A 24,796-nucleotide genomic window follows, 5' to 3' on the forward strand; every position below is an offset into this window, starting at 1 on the left:
TGACAGTTTTAAACTCGCTTGCCAAGAGGTGATGCACGCATGCTGCACTTGATGGTAAATAGTAGCTTCAGATGCCTATTCCTGTCAGATCTGCTTTCTGTGAATCCCATTCTCTGGCCATTCAACTGTATGTTTTCCCTTTCCGTTTTTTTTTTCTCCTTTCCTTCTCTTTTCTAATCCAAGTGTGTTATTTCTCTCAAAGAAGATTATTTTTGGCACAAGAGACGAATTAAGCTTGTCTCGTAAGGCCTTTGTTTAAATTTCCTATTTATTAGCATTATTCACGCTGTATTCCTTCCCGTCACCAACCTAGTGAATAGGAGCCATACCTTGATCATATTTAAAGTTATCTGCAACAAGCATGATTTCTGCAATGAACATGATACCTTTGGGTGAGAAGAGAGGGAAGAGCTAAGAGAAAAGCGTGGCCCTGCGCACGTACAGGACTTCTTGTCTGATGACAATGTTTGTCAGAGGATGTTCTTCAAGGCTCAGTTACCCTCTTGAAATTTCTGTTAGAACCCATCACAAACCATATGAGAAGTTCTCAGTTCACAAGTCTTCTAGCATTTGGGGGTGGGTCTAAGTAACCCTTACAGACATCTGAATTTTATTCTGGGATGTTTCAGTATGTGCCTGCCAAATTCAGATACTCTGGAGCATTCAGGAATTAGCGAAGTAGCAAGGTGGGAGGCTCCACAGTTCCTCGGGTCTCTGCAAGGCAGAGTTTCCAGTGCAACTGGCAGTGACCCCGTTTGTGGCTCATTGTCCAGCAGCTATCAGAACTCAATTGTATGGGATGAAGAGAATGCTAAGGCAATGTATTTATTCTTGTTCAGGGGACTTGCAGGACACCCATATGGTGTTTTCTTTGCGCTCTCAGAAGGCACTTACACCTGGACTGTGCCCCTGGATTGGCTAAACAGTGCAACGGTGCACGTTTTGGGCTGAGAACACCCAAACTCTCTCACCAATTTAGTAAATGTCATGCGTTGTTTTCTTTTCTCATAATGTCACTAGTTACTTCTTTTTTTTCCCTGTGAAAACTTATCCCCCATATGTTAGAAACGAAACTTTGTTTTTCATTACTTGTCTATTCCTGACTCTTCTCTCATTGCTCTTTGCAACACACATGTTAAAGTTTTCCCTTTGTTACACTTTATTGCTAGAGGACAGTCTTGAAAGAGTCATTCTTTGAGATGTCGAGCTTGCTGGAGCCAGGGTGTATTATTATTACCACCGCATGCAGAAAAGAAAATTACTTCTATTTGGAGAACAAGAAATTCAGGTGTATAATTATAATAGATCCCTGCTCACTCATCTACATTTCCTGCAGAGCTGGGGGTACAGTTTGCATTCTTTTCTGCTAATTTCTTTTAAAAATTATTTGCCGTTTGAAGATACCTGGGATCACTGTATGCAGAGTCAGGCACAGAAATACGGGCTGTACTGTTGAGGAGGCTTATCTCTTCTGAATTGATGGGAATGGTAGACCTATGGAAGTTCTGGCCAGCCATATCATGGGAGCACAGATCCAAGTATGGGACTCCTGTAGCATTATTCTGAGAATAGGAATAGCACATAATACCCTTGCTTTTAACAATGACCTTACCATACTTCGCAATGAAATCAATGACATTGGCACAACTCTAATAGTCAATTATGTTTGATTTCATCCTCTCTGTGTGTCTGATTTGTTATTGATTTTCAGGGATGAATTATTGCCATTGCTCCTTTCTTTTTGCTGAGAAAAGAGGAAAAATGAAGCATTTGTTTTTCTTATGTCACAAGTTTGAAAGTTGTTTTTTTTAGTAATTGTTATATATTCATATGCCATCTGTTTTCTGTTTTCTTTCATGACTTTCTTTAATTTCAGATCCTTGTAATGCATGCACTTGAGAAGTTGGATATAGAGAAATGTTTACATACCCAAATAAAGGTTACCAGTCACATCTCTGTATGGCACTTAAAAGCAATAAGTCAATTCTACAAATCTTAAAGATAATTATAATTTTTTAAGCTTCATCCATTCCATCAACTACATCTGCATTTCCTTCATCTTCTTAAATCAAGAAGTACCTCAGACTTTGATGATCCAAAATATATATTGGGAAAAGATCTTTCTATACATTTATTTACCTCGGTAACTGCTAGCAGTCACAGCCAGAAAAGAGCAACTGGATAAAATGGACCTTTGCTCTAAGCCACTATGGCCACTCTTATTTTCTGATTTTTTCTTAGTATTATTCTTCTTTATGGCCAAATTTATTGCATGTGCTGCTTACAACTGCCTTCCTGAGATGTTCTGCTCCAGCTCCGTTGCCCCTCCTACTTGGTATTTATAAGACTCAACTAACTTCCTTTTAGCCAAAATTCTGTTTATGTTCCAGCCTTACCCCTTTAAGGATCTTTTCTTTTTTATTTGGGATTTTTAGGTACTACCAGAAAAGAAGCTTATTTACTAAGTCTTTTAAATAGTTAATAAAAGGTGTTGGGTTTAAAGATGAACTCTTTAGAGCTATCCAGTTCAACTGCTTCTAAAACATTCATTTTAACACAGATGTCTATGCAAAGACAAGATTAAATTTATACTCTTTTTTTTTTTTTTGCTTGGCTTGGCTTTCTTAGTCATTTAAATTTACAAGTGTTTATCACACAGTTTTACCAGAATGTCCTTATCTTTCTTCTTCACCAAGAAGTACCTTTAAATGATAAAATCCTGTAGTTTGTGGATATTATGTGAAGGATACGTTTGTAACAGAAGGTTACGATAGCTGTAGATTGGAGAGCTAGCCATTTAGTTTACGATATCTCATACACCGTGTGGAGTGTTTGTATTGTTGAAGACGAGAAAAAGGGGGTAGTCCTTGTGATTAGCCAAATTACTACTGAGTCAGAAGTTTCTGTTATTTACTGCCATGAAGGTCAGGAGTGTTGATCTGCAGTGCTCTTGTCACAGAATAAACATTTAAACATGTCAGCTATAGTTTCAGACAGCCATGGGATGTTGGGTCCCAAACACACGAGTATCAAACACAACGTCCCGCTTTATGCTCCATCCCTCATTAAATGCTTTAGGATTTAATGAAATCACATGCAGTATCTGGCATAACAGCACAGCTTGTTCTTATGGATTTATGTGCTAGAGAGAAGCAAACAAAATTATACTATCAGTGAATTATCTACCATTAGTTTGTCTAGAAGGCTCTTCACAAGCTGTTCTTTTCACTCTTGCTTGTTGCAATAATAAATTTTTTTTAATCTCTGACATTATTTTCTTTTTATGTGGTTCACGAACAAAACAACTCAGAACAAATCTTGCAAGGTTATCAGTTCTTTCTTTGCTTAGCCTGTAGTTCAGTTTTATCTTTTCCCAGAAAGATCAAACTTGTTGAGACTAGTTTGTTAATTCCCAGATGTAGGACAGCCTAATCCCTGAGGTTTGTGCAGGAATGTGCTAGTTCTCCGTTCCCTTAATTCTTCTAATGAAAAAGAAATGTATCCAGTGTCATCTCAGTGAAAACCAATGGTTGTTCTTTACAGTCATCTGTAAATGCTGAAAAAGAGACAACCCTCTACAAGATGAGCTCTTTGGAATACTTGCCATTTTTTTCCCACGTATTTGTGTGGTTCCTTGCTGCAGTATGGCTCTAGGCACAACCACAATGTCAATACAGTTCATGTGTTGTTTTTCTTATTTAGTGTGTGCATGCAATTACATCGCCCTGCAGGTTAGGAACCAAAATATAGCGCACATCAGCGATTTCAAATTGGTCCTGAGCGTTTTGAAGAACAGCTGCTCTGCTGTTCAAAGAATACTGAGGAGCCCTTCAGGAGAAGGAAAACTCCTAAATGGTTACAGCGCATGATCTAGTTCGTCAAGCTATTTTTAATGTAAAACTGGAAACTGCTTTCTTCCTAATGTAAAATGGGTATCAGACTCCTGATCTAAATAAGAAAGGCCCAGCAAAGATTTAATTAAATGCTAACAGAATACTTTGGGGCTTCAGTGGTAAAAAGCAGTACAACTAAATATAAGTTAATTGCCAACTTTGTTAAATAAAGCTGCAAGATGTATAAAAATAATAAGCAAAAATAGATACTGTCCTATTGTTTTCTTTTAAGTGTTATTGTCTATTACTAGAGGCTAGATCATTTTTGGAAGAAATCTTAATAATGGAAATTCTCCTTAATATGTCCAAAATCAAGAGGCGGTATTGAGTTTTACAAGACTCAGAGGATATCAGGTTTATAAAACTCTATCTGGACTGTTGGATTAGGCTTTTAAGATACTGCTTATCACTATAGAGATTAATACTAGGGATACTTTTTCTTAGGAAAAAATAGTTGGTATCTCTAGAAGTCAAAAGAAAAACAGGTCCTTTCAAATTAAAATAATTCAGAACATCTCTTCAGTTTGCCTTTTCTGTTTTAAGTAATGGAAAGCTGCTATAGCTCCATTACACAGAAGTTGCCAACAGTTCACAATATATTTTAATTCCAACTTTGTTCTAACCCCCATTTTATCAGTTGCTGGATATGAAACTTCCCATATTTAGTCTAAAATAAAAGATGTTACTTTTGGGAGGGGAGGGAATAGCTTCAAGCCAGTTCATTTCAATCAGTTTTTAATTATTCTAGCATGATAAGTATTTCTGCCTCTACGTATGTAAAAATTTTATAATTTGAAACAACTGGAACTAGCTTGGCTTGTGGCCTGATCTTGCAATTGCTTATGCACCAAATCTGTCTCACTACTTCTTTGGGACTGTTCACATGTGTTAGAATTAATGAGATTGAGTTCTTGTTCTGTCATTCTCAAAGAAATCTCCTAAGGTACAAGCCAAGTTTGTAGCCAACTGGTTTACTGTGTTTAAATATTTAAAATTAAAAATATTTTAAATTATCATACGTAGTTTTAGATGGGTTAGCCTTCAAACTGGCACAGTTCCCCTGTTAGTATTTATTATTTCTGTTCCGGCAGTACCTGGCAACGTTTGCCAAACTGTTGTGGTGCTAGGTGCACAACAAGCACTCCAAATGATGGACTGCTCCAAAGAAGAATTAACACTTCTTGTCATTTCACCAGTTTATGTTTGCTGAGGATCCTAGCATCATAGAGGTTGGGCAGACCTCTGAAGGTGTCTAGTCGAACACCCTGCTGAAGCACAGCCAGTTTAGGTCAGATTGCTCAGGACTTTGTCCAGCCAAGTTTTGAATCTCTGAGGACAGAGACTGCATGACCTCTGGGCAGATGTTCTGCTGCTTCATCAACCGTGTGGTGAAAAAGATGGTCCTAGTACTGGAATTCCTCGTGTTCCAGCTTGTGCCTCTTGTCTCTAGCCCTATCCCTTGTGCACCTTCAGAAGTCTGGCTCCATCGTCTCCATTGCTGTTGGCAGCAATTGGATCTCCCCTTAGCCTTGTGTTCTTTGGGGTCAACAAGTCTGCTTCTCCCAGGCTTTTCTTCTGTGTCCTGGTCACGGGCCCCCTGACTGTCTCGATAGCCTTCCACTGTTGTGTGCTGTAGCAGATCAGTGTCTTACTTGTGCCAGAGGTGCCAAAACTAGATCCCTTGGTGCAGATTTGGTCTCACAAATGCCAAGCAGAGGATCCAGAACATCACCCTGAAAGTGGCTGTGTAAGCCGTAGTCTGACCCAAAAGCACCACGGCTAGGAACGCTTGGCAAAGGTTCGTATCATAGTTTCATTCTCAGTTTTAGCCAGTGTAAACTAGTACTGCTGGGGAGAGGAGTTGATTTTTTTGTGTTGGCTTTTGGGGGTGGTGTGGGATTGGAGGTGGTGTTAATTTTAACACAGATCTGCCTTGCAATCCAATTTGTTTCCTGGCCACACAAATGGCTTTTCTGGCACTAGGGAATGGGCCATGTGGACAGGAGTGGAAGGCAAAAAAGCAGGGCAATTTTTTTTCTGTAGCAGTGCTGGTTTGTGTCAACTTACTGTGCTTGAACTCCACAGTCTCAGGAGACATGGAGAGTTGACTAAGGTGAGTGAGGATTATGGCCAAGAACCTTAATATCAGTGAAATTAAAAGCTTCAGTTAAGTTTCCCTTCCACTTTTGCAAACAAAATTAAGAAAATTCTGTGTATATTAATTATATAATATCCATCATAGGTTTATTCTGACAGCAGTTTCATGGAATGTCCTCTTGCTTTAATAGGTCCACTTAACTGAGGAGTTTTATGAGACTAACAGCAGAAAAATAAAATTCTTAATTTGCTGCTCTTTTGTACAGTACTATGGCAAATGTCCACATTGGTCTTTTAGTATTGTTATTTAATTTTTTCTTTACATAACCATTAGTTATTTCCTTCAATTGTACCACAGTTTGTTTTTTAAATAAGATTCTACTGAAGGGAGGAACTTAAAAACTCACCACAGTATTTAACATCAGTTGACATTTACCGCAATCTCTAATTATTGGCACAGAATCTGTCTGGCTTCTGCTGCTTTTATGGTTCTTCCAGCTTGTTCCAGTGTTTTTTAGTTTTACCATCCTGCTGTAGATGAGTTAGATGATAGTGGTTTCAAGCAGTTGAAGATCTCCTTTTATACAGACTCTGTCTGTTCAAAATAGTTTTGTTTATTGGTATAAGCAGTGTAAAGATGAAAACAAAGATTTCTGCAAAACCTTTCACATATCAGTCTCAGAAAAATTCATTGACTACCCAGGCAAAAGACCCTGTTGACTTGGGACACAGCAAGCTGAAAGAGGGGTACAGCACTAGCGCTAAGCACACGGCATGTGTGTTTCGTTAAGAAGAATATTGTATTTCAATTTACTATGCTCTTGAGCTCTCAGAAGTGTAAATACCAGGTAAATAAACCCAAATTAGGTTTACTGTTTCTTTGCCAAAACCAAATTCACTTTTAGCCTGGAGACTTTGCAACATAGGTAAAATGTTTGGAATTATTGCCCTTCATGAAGTACGCTGGAAATTCAGTTAGCCAGTTTCAGGCAAGTATTTGTGTTCATCCGTTTTTATTCTTGTAACATGATGTGCTACATGTTCTGAACACAGGAATGAATAGGTCCTGCTCCAGAGATCTTGAAATTCCTGAAGAGACATAGACTCTTTTGGCATTTGAATATTAGAACAGAGTATGTGTGTATATATATATATATGTATAAAAATACTATTTATTATCTATGCTTAGTTACTCCAAAACCATTATTGGTGTATGGAATCCTCGCAGACATTGCAAGCAGGTACATTCCAAAGGTTCTGTGAGATACTTTTTGAAAAAAAATTTCTTATTGGAAAATATTTCTATAATTGTTTTAATTTGCTTAAATAGTTTGTGCTGCAAAAGAAGTTTGAGCAGCATGGTGACATGCCAAAGAGAAAATTGGATAGCTTTAGTTGCCTTCTTATAATTTAAAGCTTACTATATTCTTGTCTGGGATCAGTGTGGTTAAAAAAGTAGTTTTAAACTGCCTGTACGTGTTAACCACACCTTGCTCCTGCGGTGCCCAAGCATACCCACCAAGGCCTGCCGTGCCAGAGCCTGCCTGTACCGCTCCGAGCAGCAACGCCGGTAACCATTTGTGCGTTTGCCTCAGTAGGGGCTGCAGAGCGTGGTCCTGTGCGTGTGAAAATTAAAAGCACTAAGCACTCGTCAAGTGACACGGTAAACTGCAGGGAGTGTGTTGGCAGGATCTGGCCCTTTCGGAGCCTAAGGGTGGCTGCTCCCTCCTGGGTCGGGCTGAAGCGCAGGAAATGACAGTGGCGAGGAGCAGCGGGCGCTGACTCACGGCTGAGGGCGGTTTACTTTGGGATGGCTGTAGTAGTTCCTGTCCCCAGCTGGCTGCCCTCCCTCCCTTTTTCTGCAGGCATGGCCTGTGCGTCGTGGAACAGTTGTTTAATCTCGACAGTTTACAGTCCGTTCTATCAGGAAGTATGTGCACTGAATTCAGGTTTCGGTAAGGCAGAGGCAGGTAGTCTGAAATGTTTCAGCAGCTGGTCCCCAAGAAGCTGAGCTGCCCGTGCAGAGGTCAGGAAGTGTAGCTGGTGAATAGGTTCCAAAGCAAGTTTTCCACTGCGAATAAGCCCTAAGAGTATGGAAGCTATGCCCAGTTACTAGGTGGTTATCTGAAAATACTTCAGACTGCGTTTTTCAGGATCCAGCAGCAGCCTTGCACTGCAAGATAAAGTAGGACTTCCCTCTTCTTGGGCAAGCAGGACAAGATTTAGTAAAGACAGCGAAATATAATATGCCTGTTTACTTACAGCTGAAGGCATACTGCAGGAGGACTGCCTGCTAAACTGTTTCAGACAAACACACTGTGTTTTCTTTTCCCTTTCTTCCTGTTTCATTCTTGCTCTCTTCCCTGCCAAGAGAAAAAGTACATGACATTTGACAGTGCTATGCCATCAAGAAAATGTATGAAGTGGTGAAAAGGAGGCTTGATTCTGGAGCCTTCATTGCAGATTTTTGGGAAATTTTGCTCTTAGTTGGGTGGAACTAGAAGAGATTAATTTTAAGAGCCAACTGGGAGAAGTTGACTTAAGGTCACCATCTGTTAGAAGAAGAGTTTATCTGTGTTTGTACAGGGCAAATAAGGAATAGCCTCAGTCTTGACAGAGGCCTATGAACATGGCCATAACACAGATATGTAAGAATCGTGTAACAGGCCTTTGCCCAAAGACGGCTTCGGATAACTTTTAGGTATTCTTCTCTAAAAATATATATTAAAGTAAACAAAGCGGTCAAAGTTGAGCAATTATTTTTTGCTTTGAAGAGCTTTTCCCTTGTGATTTCCCTCTAGCTGAACACTGAGAATTTAGAAAAAAATCTTAAAAGTTTCTCACTTAGGGATAAATAACCCCCAACTGAGTGACTGAGTTGCCATGTAGCATTTTTCACATTAGATCACAACATGCTTTTACCAAGGCTGCGTTATTGTGTCCATTTCACAGATGAAGAAACTGAGGCATATGGGAGAAATGTGATCTTACTAAAAGGGTTGCATGCGAGGCAAGTTGTAGGAGCTGGAACAGAACCCGTGCCTTCTGTGTCTCTGCTGTCCGTTAGTCTGCTGTGCCTGAAGTATGCGCTGATTTCAAACAAGGAGCAAGGCATAGCTGAATATCAGCGTAGGAAGTGGTTTCATGATCGTCCTATAATACACATTTTAAAAAGATATTAAATACTGTTTTCAAATGCAACTGTTGTCCAAAAATGAATGCTGTCAGATTATGATTTTCATTTGCGTGGGTTATTTTCCAGGCAGAAATTTTAACGGGCATCCCAGTTGGCAACCTTGAAGATGCTGAAAAGGTGGGACGCATGCTGTTAGAAAGAGGGTGTAAGCTCGTAATTGTTACTCTTGGAGCAGAAGGCTGCATGATGATATCAGTAGAAGAACCCATTCCAAAGCACGTTCCTGCTGGGAAGGTCAGGGCTGTGGACACTACGGTACGTTTTTGTGGTTTAACTGTCTTGCTTTGGAAAAGACTGCTTAAGCACTAAGGGAAAGCAATGAGTAATCAGCCAAATCTTTGGGCACTAGCACAAAGGCTAATTTATGATGTGAAATTGATATCTTGCTTCCAGCCTCTCACATATTAAATGTCAGTTCACTTGAATTTTATAGTCTGTATTGTAGATGTGCTACAATTATTATAATACTGATAGTATCTTCACGTTCCTCCTCTACTGCAGTCAGTACCTGTCTTGGACTGTAATGTGCGATGCCAGTGGCTTCAACTGCAGGCCTGTTTTTTCACCTTTGCCCAGTCAAATAATTCATCTTCTCCAGAACTCAAATGCTGTGAAAGAGATACTATTGCCCTCACAGTCTGAAACTGAATGTTTGGTTTTTCTGACACAAGCATGAATTGCTTACCAAGTCTAGCAAAATGTAGTGGGAAAAACCCCAAAACGTTCTTGCTGCTTCATGACGACGATTTTATGATGATAGGTAAGGGATACTTGGTCAGAGGCCTTATAGTCTCTGACATGAGGGTATTTTTTTTTTACTTCCTGCTCAGAATTAAATGCAGAAAGCATACTCTAACAGACCACTAAATACAATATCCCCAGCAAAAAATAAAAACAGGACAGGCAATAGTTAAGACGGCATTGCTATGAAAACCTTACCACATTGCACATATGGGGCTATTTTGTGTTCCTAGTATTATCTGACATAAATCCAAAATAATTCCAGTGGAGTTACTGAGAGCAGAGCAGGTCACGTTGTATGTACTAACTATACATTTAAATGCCTGTTATAATAACGTCATATTACATATGTTCTGTTACAATAGTTCATTAAAATCCTGGAGATTTTACCATCTGGTGCATTCCATATCTGAATTTCATTAATAATAACTAGTTCTTGTAGCATGGTTTTTATCCATGGACCTAATACTGCTTTGCAAAGAAGGAAAGCAACTGCTTAAAAGATGGGGAAACAGAGGCATAAGGGACTGAAATTACCTAGCTCAGCAGCCTGCAGCGGCAGAGCTACAAGTAAAGTCACTTATTCTAAAGCAGACGATCACTCATAGATTTGGACTGTGATGTGCTGGTGCTGTGGAAGGCTTTGTTTCACTGTTAAATTTAATCCTTTTCAATTTAACTCTGAAACAGGGATACTTTGGCTTTGTTTTCCTCCTTCACCCCTTTGTCACTTAGAGGTTTGACCTCGAGTTAATGCTGACTTTGGAATGTCCTGAAGTTCAGGTTAAGGGAGGCATCACTGTACTGCGCAAAAGGTACTTGGTTGGGGACTACAGACACTGAACTGCCTCTGCCTGCTTTTTGCCCCGAATTACAAGTGCCAAGGGAGTGAACGGCAGAGGTCCCAAAGCTGCCCAGAAACAGAATTTATTAGCTTGGGAGCAACACCTCATGAGCCTGGCATTACAGCTTCTTGCTCTGAGCTGGTAAACCCACTATTGCTATCAAAGCTTATTGTCAGAGTTTTTCTTTGCATCACGCAGAAGTGGTGAAGAAGAAACATGTGTGATCTTCTTCAAAAGAAGCAGAAAATTGCTGCCAGATCAGCTATTGTTTGATACCTTAAGATATTTGCTGCTCTTAGGATAAAACAGCAATACTGAAACCACACAGTCGCTGAAAAGTGCTTTTTATCTTGCCTAGCATTTCAGGGTTTCAGGACTGAACTAATTCAACGCTCCTTTTTTTTTTTTTTAATAAAAGCAATTTCTTTGAGTTTACTGAATCCTTGCCCTGCCTCCTTGTGGCCAGCAGGTTATTGGCTTTCGCATAGCCGAGGATTTTCACAGTTAATTTTGTTAATCTACTTAAATACCAGTGGGTTGTTTTCAGTAAAGCAGCTGTGCTCGGTTTACTCTTGCAGACTGAATGAAAAAAGATGTGTTGGCCTTCCATTATAAAAGTCTTACTGTGCTTAGCCTGATTATCACTTTGCCGGAAAGCAAGTGGTTTTAAAGCAACCCTTCCAAACACAAAGCAAAATAATAATAATCCTCAACTAACCTGGATAGCTCTATTACTAAAGTAAATACTAAACATTCTAGCAGGACATGTTACTCTCTTCAGATGCTCATCTGAAGTGGGTCCTTCCCCAGGGGAATAAGCTCAAGCTGAAAGGTGGATTAGCAAGTAGCCACCTATCCACTGAGTATTCAGAGCTGTCCTTGTGCGTGCTCTTAGCACGCCATTTAATACCAAACAAAAGTTGGTACGTTAAACTGCCCTGACTTCAACATCTTGAGAAACCAGGTAGTGATTTTTTAAGCTGCCAGAAACCAATCACATCTAGCTACGTGCCTGTATCCATATTGACATTGTTTGGTTCTGCAGGAGGTAAAGTTACTGCCGAAGAGTTAAATGATGTATATAACCCAGCAGAAGGTTTTCAAAAGGTTACAGAACCCTTATGAAAACAGTCTGTATTAAAGCAGAGTTTGCCATTTATTACATATAAGGTACAAAATGAGCTTCAAAGGCCTCTTCAGTGTAGAAATTTTTCCATGGCCGTTACCACTGTACAGAGCCCTCTCTGCAGCACTCCAGCTTCAGTCCTACCACCTGGGCACTTGTGTTGGCCACAGCCATGTTGAAAATTGTTGACAAGAAAATATTTGGGTATGTACAGCCACAGAGGTTAAGAACTTGAGCTCCCTGTCAAAGGTGGTGTGCTCCCCATTCTCCATGTTCACAGGTTCATCAGGGAGACTAAGGGTTGATAGACCGTAGAGCCTGGCTCTTCCTCCTAGCCCTTGAGATGGTTAATCTAAGAGTTTATTGGCAGAACACTGGGAAAAGCTGGCTCCGTCTCCTGCTCTGTGGTGGAACATGTATCTTCAAGATTGAAAATCTGGCATTTTTCACCCACACTAAATCAATACTATAAAGGGAAAAAAAAGGAAAAGGCTTGTTGATTTTTTTTTTAGCACTAATTATGTTAATGTGGTCTTTACTAATGTATGCAATGCTTCCCATGACTGTTAGCAGAGCTCTGCATACACAGTCCAAAACATGTTGAGCACGAATAGTTGTTCAGAGGGAAGTTTTGCAAGACAGGGTATTGTAAAGCTGAAACATCTGTTTCTCCTGTTATAGCTAAATAGTGCAACAAGCTTTTGTTAAGAAAATAAACTTTCCCTTCATTTTACCAGTTTCTGCTAGCTATTTTCTATATGTAAATTTTGAATAAAAATAAGTGAATTATTGAAAAATCATCCTCAAATTTTCTCTATGAAAGATCTGATGAGGCCCACTAGCCGTATCAGTTTGTATTTGAAGCAGATGTCGTACGTAAGCGACACATAAAAAAGTACTAATATGCAGATAATATAAGAAAGTTATATATTATAACCTATTTTCGTTACTTTAAATAGTTGCTTTTAAATCTGCTTGGCTACATGAAGTCAAATGTATGCATTCACTTTATTTTTGGAAGACGCTATTTCCACTTTAGGTGAAACTAGTACATGAAGCTGCATTAAAATAGCTGTGAAGGATAATTATATAATTCCATTTATATGACACTTCTTCAGCTGGCAACAGAAGGTTTCATAAGCCATTCACAAATTTGATAAGCATTTTGTAGAAAACAATAATATCATATACACGCATTTTGGAGCTGCGTGTGCGTGAAGCGGTTTGCCGGCTGCTGAGGCAGAAACACAGCTGAGGTGGAGCAGAGCAGCTGCTGGTGAACACAGCTGTGGGACCTGACCCAACACCGTCAGGTCAAAACTGCACTTGAGGCAAAGTGGGTGATCTGTGTGATGAACCACGCGATGAGCCTGGATCACGGCATCTGCTGCTGCAGAAGCCCTGAACACGCCGTCCTGGCAGAGACACGCAGTCTGGTGACAGAGGGGGCCACGCCGTTGTCCATATTGGAGAACGAAGCGCTGCTCTTTGTGCCCCTTCACCCTCCCCCTCTGCTTCTGACAATCACACAAAGTGTAATTTACAGCACTATTTACATCTATTTACATTTACTAATTATATTCCATTGAAACTGCCAAGAAAAATTTGTCAGAAGAATGTAATTACTCTAAGCTGGAATTTGGCCAGCAGTGAGATTAGTTCCCTTCCATTTTGCAAAGAAGCACTGTGGGATCTTCCAGAGCTGACTGCTTCAGGTGGCAGCTGGGGACACGGCCGAGCCCCTGCGGTCCCGCTCGAGGCCTGCCGAGGGCTTGGTACATGCAGGTGGGCACTGTGGAGGCCGCCAAGGGCTCTCTGGAGCTCCAGGTTACTCGGAGTCTGGGCTTTGGTGTCCATGCCAGGCCTCCTCTGGAGGTGGGACAGTCTGGTGGCCAGTGGCTAGGGCAGGCTGGAACAGGGCTGCTGGATCCAGGGCTGCACCCTGGGGCTTCAGTTGCTCCTTGCAGCTGAAGGTGGGGTGTCCTGTTTAGGATCCATGCTTTAATTGAAGGGTTGGCGCAGGCAGAATCTCTCCTATGCGTGGCATAGGTGGAAAATGGGGTGCTGCTCTGACTCAGCAAGCCAGAGCTGCCCCACTGCCACCCCCCTATTTTGAGGTTGCAGCACAGGGGTCACTCTGAGGAGGGAAGTACTCTAGGGGTAGTTTTTGTAACCTCTGCTTTGCTCCAGATCCCAGTTTGGATCAAGATGGAGTAACAACTACGCATGCTGGCATCATTTAGGGTGAATTTCTAATTTTCATCCCATCTGGTCCTGTAAATACATAGGACAGTTGTTCTGCTTAAGATCTTCTCATTAGCTTCTACTTGACCTCTAGGTTTGCACATGCCAGTGCTGTGTGCACAGAAGCCCTGCCTTAGCACACTCACAATCAGGAGATCAGGCATCTGCATATCTGGCTTAGGCACAGATGTATCCTCTGGAAGGGCAAACAGAGGTGCTCGGGCATGCAATATTCAAATGAAAATTTGGAATCACTTTTCACAATGGTGCCCCTAGTAATCGCAGCAAGTCCGTGCTCTCCCTTTTAAATCTCATGGAGAACCCGGAATGTTTGACTTCACAGTATTTCTAAGAAGTACCATTAAACTTCCCATATCATTTCTTATATTACCAGCATTTTCCCTGTCTGGCTGTGCTTTTCAGACACCGAGAGTGCACAACCTGCTGAGGGAAGCTAAGGAGATCACAGGTTGAGGGGCCATGCTTATAAACAGGAAACTCGTTTATGAGACCGGATAAGATTCAACATTTAATCTACTCAGTTATGCCTGAAATTTGACAGGAGTGTATGATTTATTCTATAGAGTCCTCCTCTGTACGACATTCAGAGACAGATGATACACACTATTTGTCATAGTCATAAATGTTACCATTATTTTTTCATGTCAGTTTTGCAAGATGAAGGCTCATTGCTACAATATGAATTTGTCATCAGATGTTTTGTCTTCAAATCCTATTAAGTTTCCCTCTGATTTCTTACTGCAGTATATTAGATCTGGCTCTCTTCCTACGGGAGAGAATTAAAAAAGCTGTCTTTGAGCAGTAGAGTGCTCACTGAGCAGCTCTGTATTGAACTCTGAAGATGTTACACAATCTTTATTTTAATAAAGCTTCATGCAAGTGTATAGCTCTATAATTTTAAATATGTCACAGTATTCAGGCCTGTGCAGTAATTGTGGTCTAAAGAAGGCAGTGTGGGTTAGAGATTTGAACAAAGGACTGAGTAAGAGTTCCAGTGCTCTGCAAAAGACTTGCTGTAAATCCTTGGGAGAGTTACTTGTCTTCTTTGTATCCCAATTTATCTATCCATAAGTTGGAGCTGCTATTAATGTATTGCATATAAACCATGAGAAGTCTGTTAGGGATCAGAACAGAACCTGGGAGGCCTTTTTCCCAGGCTTGTCTCATAACCCCAGGCCAGTTGTGCTTCTTTGAGGGCTTTGCAAACTCATTGAAGTTCTTCTGCTTGAAGTTGAGAGGTCTTGTCTGTAAAAACATGGTTTACACTAAAATTCTCTGACTTAGCTGTATCTTCTGGTTTGGAAGAAGCCTGAGCCAGAGGAGTGAAGTGGACACTGAAATAAAGCCTTAGAATATAAATAAATCCAAAACAGTCCTCCTAATAACAGCGATTCTTTGTCTCCTGACTTTGTGGCCTAACGTCTGAGGCTCAAGGGGATATAAATACAACACTCTGTGCAATGACTAATTACTCAAAATTCTGTGCATCAGCAGAAGTGGGACTTGTGGTTGACTCTAATATTATCAAATGCCTTTGCTATTTAATAATCTTGTAGCCGTACATTATTTAGCATGCCGTTTGCACAAAGAACAGTGATTTTATTTCAGCTATCTCTCAACAAAGTAAAAATGCAGCTGGTAGTAAATGAAGCATTTGGCAGACAATGTGTCTGATGTACACTTCTCTAACTTGCTAAGAAGAGAAAAATGTTGTTGGGTGTTTAACCTGTTGTTACCCAAGGATGTAGCAAGAAGGATGTAGCAAGAAGTGACCACAAAGGGCAAGGTCTTCTCTTCTTTTCCTTTTTCTTTTTCTTTTTCTTTTTCTTTTTGTTTTTCTTTTTCTTTTTCTTTTTCTTTTTCTTTTTCTTTTTCTTTTTCTTTTTCTTTTTCTTTTTCTTTTTGTTTTTCTTCTTCTTTTTGTTTTTGTTTTTGTTTTTGTTTTTCTCTTTTTGTTTCTCTTTCTCTTTCTCTCTCTTTTTCTTTTTCCTTTTTCTTTTTCTTTTTCTTTTTCTTTTTCTTTTTCTTTTTCTTTTTCTTTTTCTTTTTCTTTTTCTTTTTCTTTTTCTTTTTCTGTTTCTTTTTCTTTTTCTTTTTCTTTTTCTTTTTCTTTTTCTTTTTCTTTTTCCTTTTTCTTTTTGTTTTTCTTTTTCTTTTTCTTTTTCTTTTTGTTTTTCTTTTTCTTTTTCTTTTTCTTTTTCTTTTTCTTTTTCTTCTTCTTTTTGTTTTTCTTTTTCTTTTTCTTTTTCTTTTTCTTTTTCTGTTTCTTTTTCTTTCTCTCTTTCTCTTTCTCTGTTTCTTTTTCTCTTTCTCTTTCTCTGTTTCTTTTTATTCTTTTTCTTTTTCTTTTTCCTTTTTCTTTTTCTTTTTCTTTTTCTTTCTCTGTTTCTTTTTCTTTCTCTTTTTCTTTCTTTCTTTTTCCTATTATCTTCCTTATCTTTTTCAAGGAAAAAGAAAAAGTTACTATCGGGCAAACAGCTTATCTATCTGGGGTTTATTCACACACCAACACAGAGTAAATATGCCCAGAGCTCCCATTAACATCCCGCAAACCGACAGCATAATAGCTTCCTTTCTTTAACATGCAACCAAGAGAGGTTAATAAATAAGTTTAGTTCCAGTCATAGCCCACTTTCTGACTTAGCCTTCTGCATTCCCTCTTTTACAAATATGGAATGCATTGAATTTTGGAACAGAAAAAACATGAGGAATAACTTAATCTGCCAGACTCTCCAATCAGGAATCTTCACTGTAAATCTATTTAAAGCTGCATCTATTATGTTCTGAAGTTCAGCTGAACTGTGAAAGGGCACATGACTGAAATCACTGCATTTGAGTTGACTCACAGTTAAGTGTAGATGGGAATTGATTGGCTCGTCACGAGTTTCTGCTTCTGTCTCAGGCCACCTAAAGACACCTGAGTGTTAGAAGGCTTGGTCAGTGGCCTAAGGGTGTTCAGGTACCCAGTGACAAGAGGGATGGCAAGAGTTGCATCCCTCTGCATTGGCACTCAGCTGAGAAAAGTTGGAGCAAACTGGATGCACCCCCTTTCCCCTTTAAAGGCAGAAAGTTGTATTATCTCCATTTTACAGATAGGAACAATGGAACAAAAATATTAGCCATTAGGTGCTCTGAAGCGCCAGCTAAAAATGTCCTTGCTCCGAGTTAGATAGGGAGTTGGTGTGATGGAGCCAAAAATGAAGCACAGGCATGTATTGTCCCATGCTACTCCCTTAACTTCTAGACAACATTGTCATGGAAGGAAACACTGTTTATCTGCCTGGTAACTGTCTATTTTAATCTGTAAGAACAAACAATGTAAACAAAATGAGCAAACAGAAGCAGGCTTGTACAGAACAATTTGCAGCCTTGTTTTCCAGTGGAAGATTCCACAGACCACCCAGGCTTTGCTCTAGTCCTTTTCTCAACCACGGAGCATCTAATTAAATCCCTCTCCATTCCTGACTCTCAGTGGAAGAGAGCCTGCAGTCCTGTACAGTTTCTTTCCAGATGGAAATGCATAATTTAACAGAGATACAGATGACAGGGAGAAGTGGGCCCAAAGCAGTATTAGCATTTGCCACAAATTGCATTAAATTACAAGGGGGTACTTAATGAAGATGTAGAATAAAATGAAGATTAAAACCAATATTTAGTTTTTTAACTCCCTTCTAAGCTTCAGAGTGCCAGGCAACAAACCTCACAGTAAAACTGAATTTCTGTCTCAGTTACTTTAGTGATACCAAGAATTGTTTGGTTTTGCTACATACCATCAGTATCAGGTCATGACATTTTGTCCCCTTGCATCCTACAGCTTTGTTCTGTATACATGTACGTAAAATTGCTAAGCATTATTTACTACTGCGGTACTCACAACGCATGGTAAAGTACTGTTCTTAGCACTGTTTTGTAGATGAGGAACAAAGGCACACAGGGACTGGCTTGTCAGTGGCAAGTGAACCTGCTTTCCTTGATAAAACCGTAACTTCTCTGTGCTTCTCTTCAAAGAGAATTAGGACTGGAGGAAAAGTTTTGTCAGGATATCAGCTGTCTCGTTTTTAGAACTGGACATCATTGTAGATGTCCACGTAAAAGAGAAAGCACATGGCAGTGCAGAGCTGCTTTGCACCGGATGCTTCATGAAGAGGCTGCAAGAGGTTTGTGGAAATGCACTACGAGGACAGGTGCTTCAGCTCCACTACTGTCATACTGATAAATATTCCAGTTTGGAAGTTAACCCACTGGCTTGGTCTGGACAGAAAAATGTAGGGTTGCTGGCGGCCTTTATGCACCAAATCCAATGTTCTGTTTGGGGGCCAGAACATGTGAAGGATACAGCGTCCAGCATCTGGGCCTGAGAGTACATTCTGATGAGGTCTAGGGAAGCTGAGTTCAGAAGTATCTTGAAGCTATCTTTGTGCCATCTCACTTCTGGGCTGCTTTAGTAAATGAAACAATGGTATGATCTGTACAGGCTGAGAGCAGAGTAGGAGGTAACCCTTTTATTGCTTCTTCGCTTCTCTTGGGCTAACGCAAGTCAAAACCATTGCAGCACAGCGTGCCGCATCCCTTTTCTTGGATTGCTGTCCCCCCCTTGTCTTTGTGATAGAGCCAGCGTGGGGTCTCCTCCAAGAGGATGTTCAGTCCATGTCCGCACACAAGACAGTGTCAGTTGTAATGGTGCGTAGCACTCCGGGATATCCAAGTTGCACAAAGGATGGAGAGGAAGGAAAACCAACTGTGCGCAGCCATCCTTTCTAATTAAATTCCTGCAGTTAAAAATAGGTACTGGAAGCTGGCGCTTCTGGCACATCCAGAGCGTCACCTTCCCAAGTATCTTTTTCTGGCCTGAGCTGTAGGAAGTTGAAAATGTGATCTGCTGTGTAATAGTGCAGCATATTCTTGGCCAAACTCCTCATCATTTTTTACCTCTTGCATTTGTTTAGCTTACAAATGTCACAGACCTGCTTTTCTTCTTTAAAGCTCATCTCTGCAGAACCAGGTACCATCCCGGCTATTGTGGAACGTAGCCTGTTCTCCTCGGTTTGTTCACATGGGTTCTGGCTATGGTGAGAGAGAAGGCAAACCTGGCTCCCAAGCCCCTTGCCGACGTAGTTACCCAGAAATGCCTATTGCAGTAATGTTGATACTGAGCTAAGACCCAACAGAGTTTTCATTGCCGAGTAATTTTGGTCACTACAGAAACCAGAAAGGTTGGTTTGCGTTGGATTGGTGATATTGCATAATTAGGTTTTCAAAAGAACAAGAACAGAGAAATGAGAATAGTGAGGAAATCAGGCTTCTTGCTTTTGCAAATTCTAACCACAGAAAATGCCCTAAGTTTTATTTCTTATCAAGAATAAAGGGATTCATCTTTAGCAGCCTGTCCCATGAAAAGAATGTACTTTATCGGTCCAGCTAGACAAAGGGAAGGAAGCTAAACCCGTAAGGTTTGGTGATTGATGGCGGTAGCCTATAGGAATGTCTTTAACGGCCAGTTTGCAGTCAAGCGTAATGATTTTGCCACTTTTCTTAGGGTTTTGTTTTATGTCTCTGTGTGGAGGGATAGACATCCAGATGTAAAACCCGCTATTGTACAGCAGCTCAGCCGCTGAAAAGCAGGTTCCCAAATTCTGGCAGCGATGTTTGTCAGCTGCCCAAGCGGCCATAAACGAGTGTTGCGCTTATTTTTCAAAGCACAAATAGACACAGAAGTGCAGGGAAAGGGTAAGGAAGGTCTCTGGAAGCCTGCCCCTCGTTACTGGTGACTCTGCTACTGAAATCATTAAGCAGGCAGTATGTTTGTTGCAAAGGTGCGTCTTACAGGGAACCCCTTTCTGTCGGAAGCAGTGCCGCAGTGCTCACCCCCTGCTGCAGGCCACGAGTGAGGGACGGGAGCCCTGTGTTCTGCACACCTGCCCCACGGGTTAAGGACACCAGATAGCAGAGAACAGCATTCTGGAGCAGAGCAGCAGTTTGGGCTTGTAGGTCACATCTTGCTGAACTCAGAGCGGGGAGCTACAACTCGAGTACTCATCAAAACGATTAGACAAACTCCGTAGGAAAAAGCATGCAGGGAGCTGGCAAACGGACAATGCTAGAGTGAGCTCAGACAAAAAAAACCTCCTGAAGTTTGGTGGTTTTTTTCCTCCCTCCAGGGTATGTAGTTCAGAGGTAGGCGGGAGCAGTGGCCAGCCAACAAAGGCTAGATACTGTGGTTTTGAAAGAGGCACTCGAGCATATGGAGCTTTCGTGCAAAAAAAAGAATGGTTTTTTGATCAATTCCAGGCGAGATGGCAGTTGTGTCATTCTGAGTGCATCTCATCAGATTAGATGGGATCACTAAGAGTCTTTTGGCATTTTCAGTCTGAGAGAAAAGCAGCACATGTGGCTAGTGTAATATCCCAGCAAGGAGATTTCCCCCTTCTGACTTGGCTGTTAGATTATGGGGTCCTGAAGCCGTGTCAGCCACCAACGTGGTAACGGGTGACACAGTCGGTGACAGTTTGGCCAGTTCTCTCCTGGTTTGGGGGACTGATTGTGTGGAAGGGAAACCCACTGCCACTGCTTGCAGTGTACTGTCAGAGTGATGTGGTGTATGCTGGGCAGGGCTTCGGCTCTAGTTTCATTTGTTCAATAAATGAAATTTGTGAATTAACACATAAGCGTGAGCTTTGCTAGGAAGAAATTACAAGTCGGCATGAGTGTGACAGGAATAATGGAGTAAAGTACTTCCCAAGGAAGTGAGATAAGTGTAGCTTTTGATTAGAGTAGGAGAGCAGAATCATAGAATCATAGAATGGTTAGGGTTGGAAGGGACCTTAAAGATCATCTAGTTCCAACCCCCCTGGTAGGAACTGCGTGTTGTTGAGGCTTGATAAACCAGTTTGAGAAGTACAAATCCACCTCCTGAGGAACTGCTATATTTAGGGCCGAGCTTCAGCCATGGCTGACTGTGTGCAAATTCAGACTTTGGGAAAGGTAGACGCAGCTCCTGTAGCATGAGCACCTGAAAGTCCGTCTTCTGTTGGCGGTGATGTCTGTGTGCTTCCCTGTTGTTGACACATCTAGGTACATGTGCTGTTCTTTGCAAGAATGCCACTGGAGAGTTTTGTGTACAGCTGAAGTGCAACAGGAGTTTTCCAGTACTGTGTGCTGTATGTCGTAAGCTTTCTGTATGCATTCCAGCAAAAAAAAACCCCGTGTGGAGGGTTTCCTCTGCTGGCTTGGAGTCTCTCTGTGAGGTGTGTACTTTCTGATCAAATAATCATAGATCAAGTGTGAAACGAAGGAAGAAGCAGGTACCAAGGCTAAAACTAACCAAAGCTTAAACTAAAAATTTACACAGAAGTGTATCCTAAATTGAAATAGTCATAGAATCATAGAATCACAGACTGGTTTGGGTTGGAAGGGACCTTAAAGACCATCTAGTTCCACCCCCCCTGCCATGGGCAGGGACCCCTTCCACTAGACCAGGTTGCTCCAAGCCTCATCCAGCCTGGCCTTGAACACTTCCAGGGATGGGGCATCCGCAGCTTCTCTGGGCAACCTGTTCCAGTGCCTCACCACCCTCCCTGTGAAGAATTTCTTCCTGATATCCAATCTAAACCTCCCCACTTTCAGTTTAAAGCCGTTACCCCTTGTCCTGTCACTACAGGCCCTTGTAAAAAGTCCCCCCCAGCTTCCTTGTAGCCCCTTCAGGTACTGGAAGGTGCTGTAAGGTCTCCCTGGAGCCTTCTCTTCTCCAGGCTGAACAAGCCCAACTCTCTCAGCCTGTCCCCATAGCAGAGCTGCTCCAGCCCTCTGAGCATTTGCGTGGCCTCCTCTGGACTCGCTCCAGCCGGTCTATATCCTTCTGATGTTGATGTTATTCCTTCTCAAAATATCACTCTGGCAGCACAGAAACCAGAGTAGTGGTGAAATGGTTGGTTGACGGGAATCTCACAGGTTCAGCAACACATGGAGCTGTTGTTTTCGGAACGGCGTGTGGAGTTCCTGGTTCAGTGCTCTCACTCCATTGTGTAAGAAAGAAATAAATTCGTCACCTCTCATTAATGTGATCTGGAGTTGAAAGGAGTTTATATGAGCCTCATCACAGTGAATTGTTTCGATGATTAAGAAAACAGAGTGCTCCCTGTGGGTGAATACTTTGTTGGCTTTCTGGGCTTAGTCTGCAACACAGAGTAACTTTCTTCCCCAGTGCTGAGTGGCATCCGGGAATGTTACTACCTGGCGGAATGCAGCTTCCCGTGCTCCCTCCCAGATTTCGTCAGCGTGCACTAAGAGAAAGCCCCACCTCACAGACACCTTGCAGCATTTCTCATGTGAACAGCGAAGGGGGGAACCTCCCCTGTTCTGATCCTGCCCTAGAATCTGGCAGAGCTGCGGGCAACTCATGGAGGTCCACTTACTAATTTTGGATACCCCGGTTTTGGGGTTCCCAAGCTGTGCCTCATCTTTGAAGGTCGGGTAGCTCATGTGACTCTTGTTAAAGTCCGTGCAAGAGCGGGAGCTCTGGGTTCAGCCCACAGATGTCTCGAAGTGGGTGTTCTTAACATCCTTGATCTTAAGTTGGGTTCATTTCCCGTCATGTGAAATGAGAGCACCACTACCTGCCTTCAAAGCAGATGCTGTACAGGGGCTTCGAAATGTAAGGCAGGACTGTTTGATATTGCCAGATCTCTAGATACTTTCAGCTGTGCTTTTTAGATGACATACAAATGAAAAATTGCAGAGTTGTGAATGTTGTATGTTTTACTTCCAACATTCACCACAAACCAGATAGCTTTTCAGGGGAATTCATGCATCTGTAATGCTCATCGCCGATCTTTTTAGAAACAGTGACTAACTTAATGCAGTAGGATGTTTCAGAAAGGAAAGAAAATGCTTGCAGGAGGCCTCGTATGGAGATTAATCTCTCAGGAATGCAGGGGGTTAACGGTCAGGCTGATTAATCACCGTTAATGAACCATCAGGAAATCTGTCAGGAAGCGGGTAAAAATTCCTGGTGGCTGATGTGAAGCATTGTGTGGCGTGCTTTGGTTTTGATGTTTCCCAACTGATAGTCTGCAGTGGGTGTAGCGTCGCTACCTCTCACTTCTCAAGACGCTACCTCTCACTTCTCAAGGACCGGAGGACGTGCGAGCAAGAAAATTTCCCCATCCAGGGCTGCGCAAGTACGACGCAACATAAACGCAAGGAAGTTGGGGATTGCTCCTTCCCACGGCTTCCCAGAACAGACTGGGAAAGATACAGAAAGGTTGTGTTATCGTTCCCTCATTCCTGCGGTCTGAGCCCATAGGGTACAGGGGGGAGAGTGGAACAGGCAGCTTTCCCTGCGTGAGTGAGGAGCCAGAGTATTAGGACTCGGATACACAACTGAGTTAATGAGTTGCCTGGTGTTGACCAAAGGTGAGGTTTCGCAGTTGGCTTAAGCTGATCCCAGGGCTTGCTGCTGCCGGAAGGAGTGTGTCTAACCCCAATCTCCTTTGCAATGGACTAGCTGCCATGTGGCGACACAGCAGCTTGCTGCTCTGGGTGGAAACTGCTGTTTCTCGGTCAGTGTTGGCTGGCTGAGTCTTCAGACGGCTCAGAGAACCGATCTGCCTCCCTGCCTGGGCGCATGAGTGCTAGATCTGATGTAGGGGAGGGCGTGGGAACATGAGACAAGGATAAAAACATGAGTGGGGACTGAGCCTTTCAGCGAGAACATAACCAGGGATTGGCTTCAGCCGGTTATGAAAGTGCAGTCTGAATCACTGGAATGAAGAGTGCACTGTCAACCTACGGGGAATGCAAATTAAGATGTGTGAGCTTGCACCTCCCGCCGCTGCTAAGCGGTGGCTGAGTACAGCCATCCCGCACGTGGCTGGGAGAAGGAGCGTACGGGGGGGCAGCAGCACAGCAGTTCCCCGTGACTTGGTCTGGAGCGTGCAGACCGCGTCAGGCAGCATCCCTGTGTGCTGGGGGAAGGCAGGGTGGAAGAAGAAAAGGCCAGGCAAGCACCGCTACCACAGATTCTCTCCGTATTTTCCTTCGGCTGAGGGTAACGTGCTCTAGCTTGTCTTTGTGACGAGGCTGCAGAAACACTCAGTTACCAGAGCACAGATTGCGCACAGTAACGCAGTTGTGGTTCCAGACCCTACAGGTCTGGGGCACTGTGGCTTCTGGTACTTCTCCTTTCTCTTCAACCCAAGTAGCTTTGCGGTGCTCTCCAATCTCCACCAAAAGCCTAACTTAGGCCTAAGAAGGTGAGCCCCGCTATTTGTTACTGCAAAATTTGCTAGTGCCATGTTAAGGACTTTTTATCATTTTGTTCTGGCTCAAAACTTAGATATAGGAGTAACTGTGTTAGTGGAAAATCTCTTTGTAACTGTCAACTATTTCAGGTTTTAGAGGCGTGTGACCAAAGGTCTGCTCCTGTAAGCGCAGCCGTGCAGAGTCCCGCCAGTATCTGTAGGGTGCCCTCCCTACAATGCTTCCGATCCTTCCACGCAGGATCAGCAACCCAGACACTGTGGGAGGAGTCACCCGTCTTGGGCCTTGAGCTTAGGAAATAGAGTTTGCAGACAGCCAATGTTTGTTTCATTTCAGGAGAGTTTCAAGATAGTGGCATTGGTTCAATTGAAAGACT

General features: G+C 42.1%; 1 protein-coding gene across 1 annotated transcript in view; it reads left to right on the plus strand.

The window, feature by feature from the left end:
- The window catches only part of RBKS (ribokinase), a gene marked incomplete at its 5' end in the record, with an annotated part of 42,630 nt that overhangs the window by 12,315 nt on the left and 5,519 nt on the right, over nucleotides 1-24,796 (plus strand). The window contains one exon of the mRNA XM_010156348.1: nucleotides 9,253-9,441. Within this exon, the coding sequence (XP_010154650.1) occupies nucleotides 9,253-9,441 (189 nt within the window). The remainder of the gene's footprint in view (nucleotides 1-9,252; nucleotides 9,442-24,796) is intronic.

Source organism: Eurypyga helias, unplaced genomic scaffold (assembly GCF_000690775.1).
Source record: "Eurypyga helias isolate BGI_N326 unplaced genomic scaffold, ASM69077v1 scaffold37697, whole genome shotgun sequence".
In the NCBI taxonomy this organism is placed as follows: domain Eukaryota; kingdom Metazoa; phylum Chordata; class Aves; order Eurypygiformes; family Eurypygidae; genus Eurypyga; species Eurypyga helias.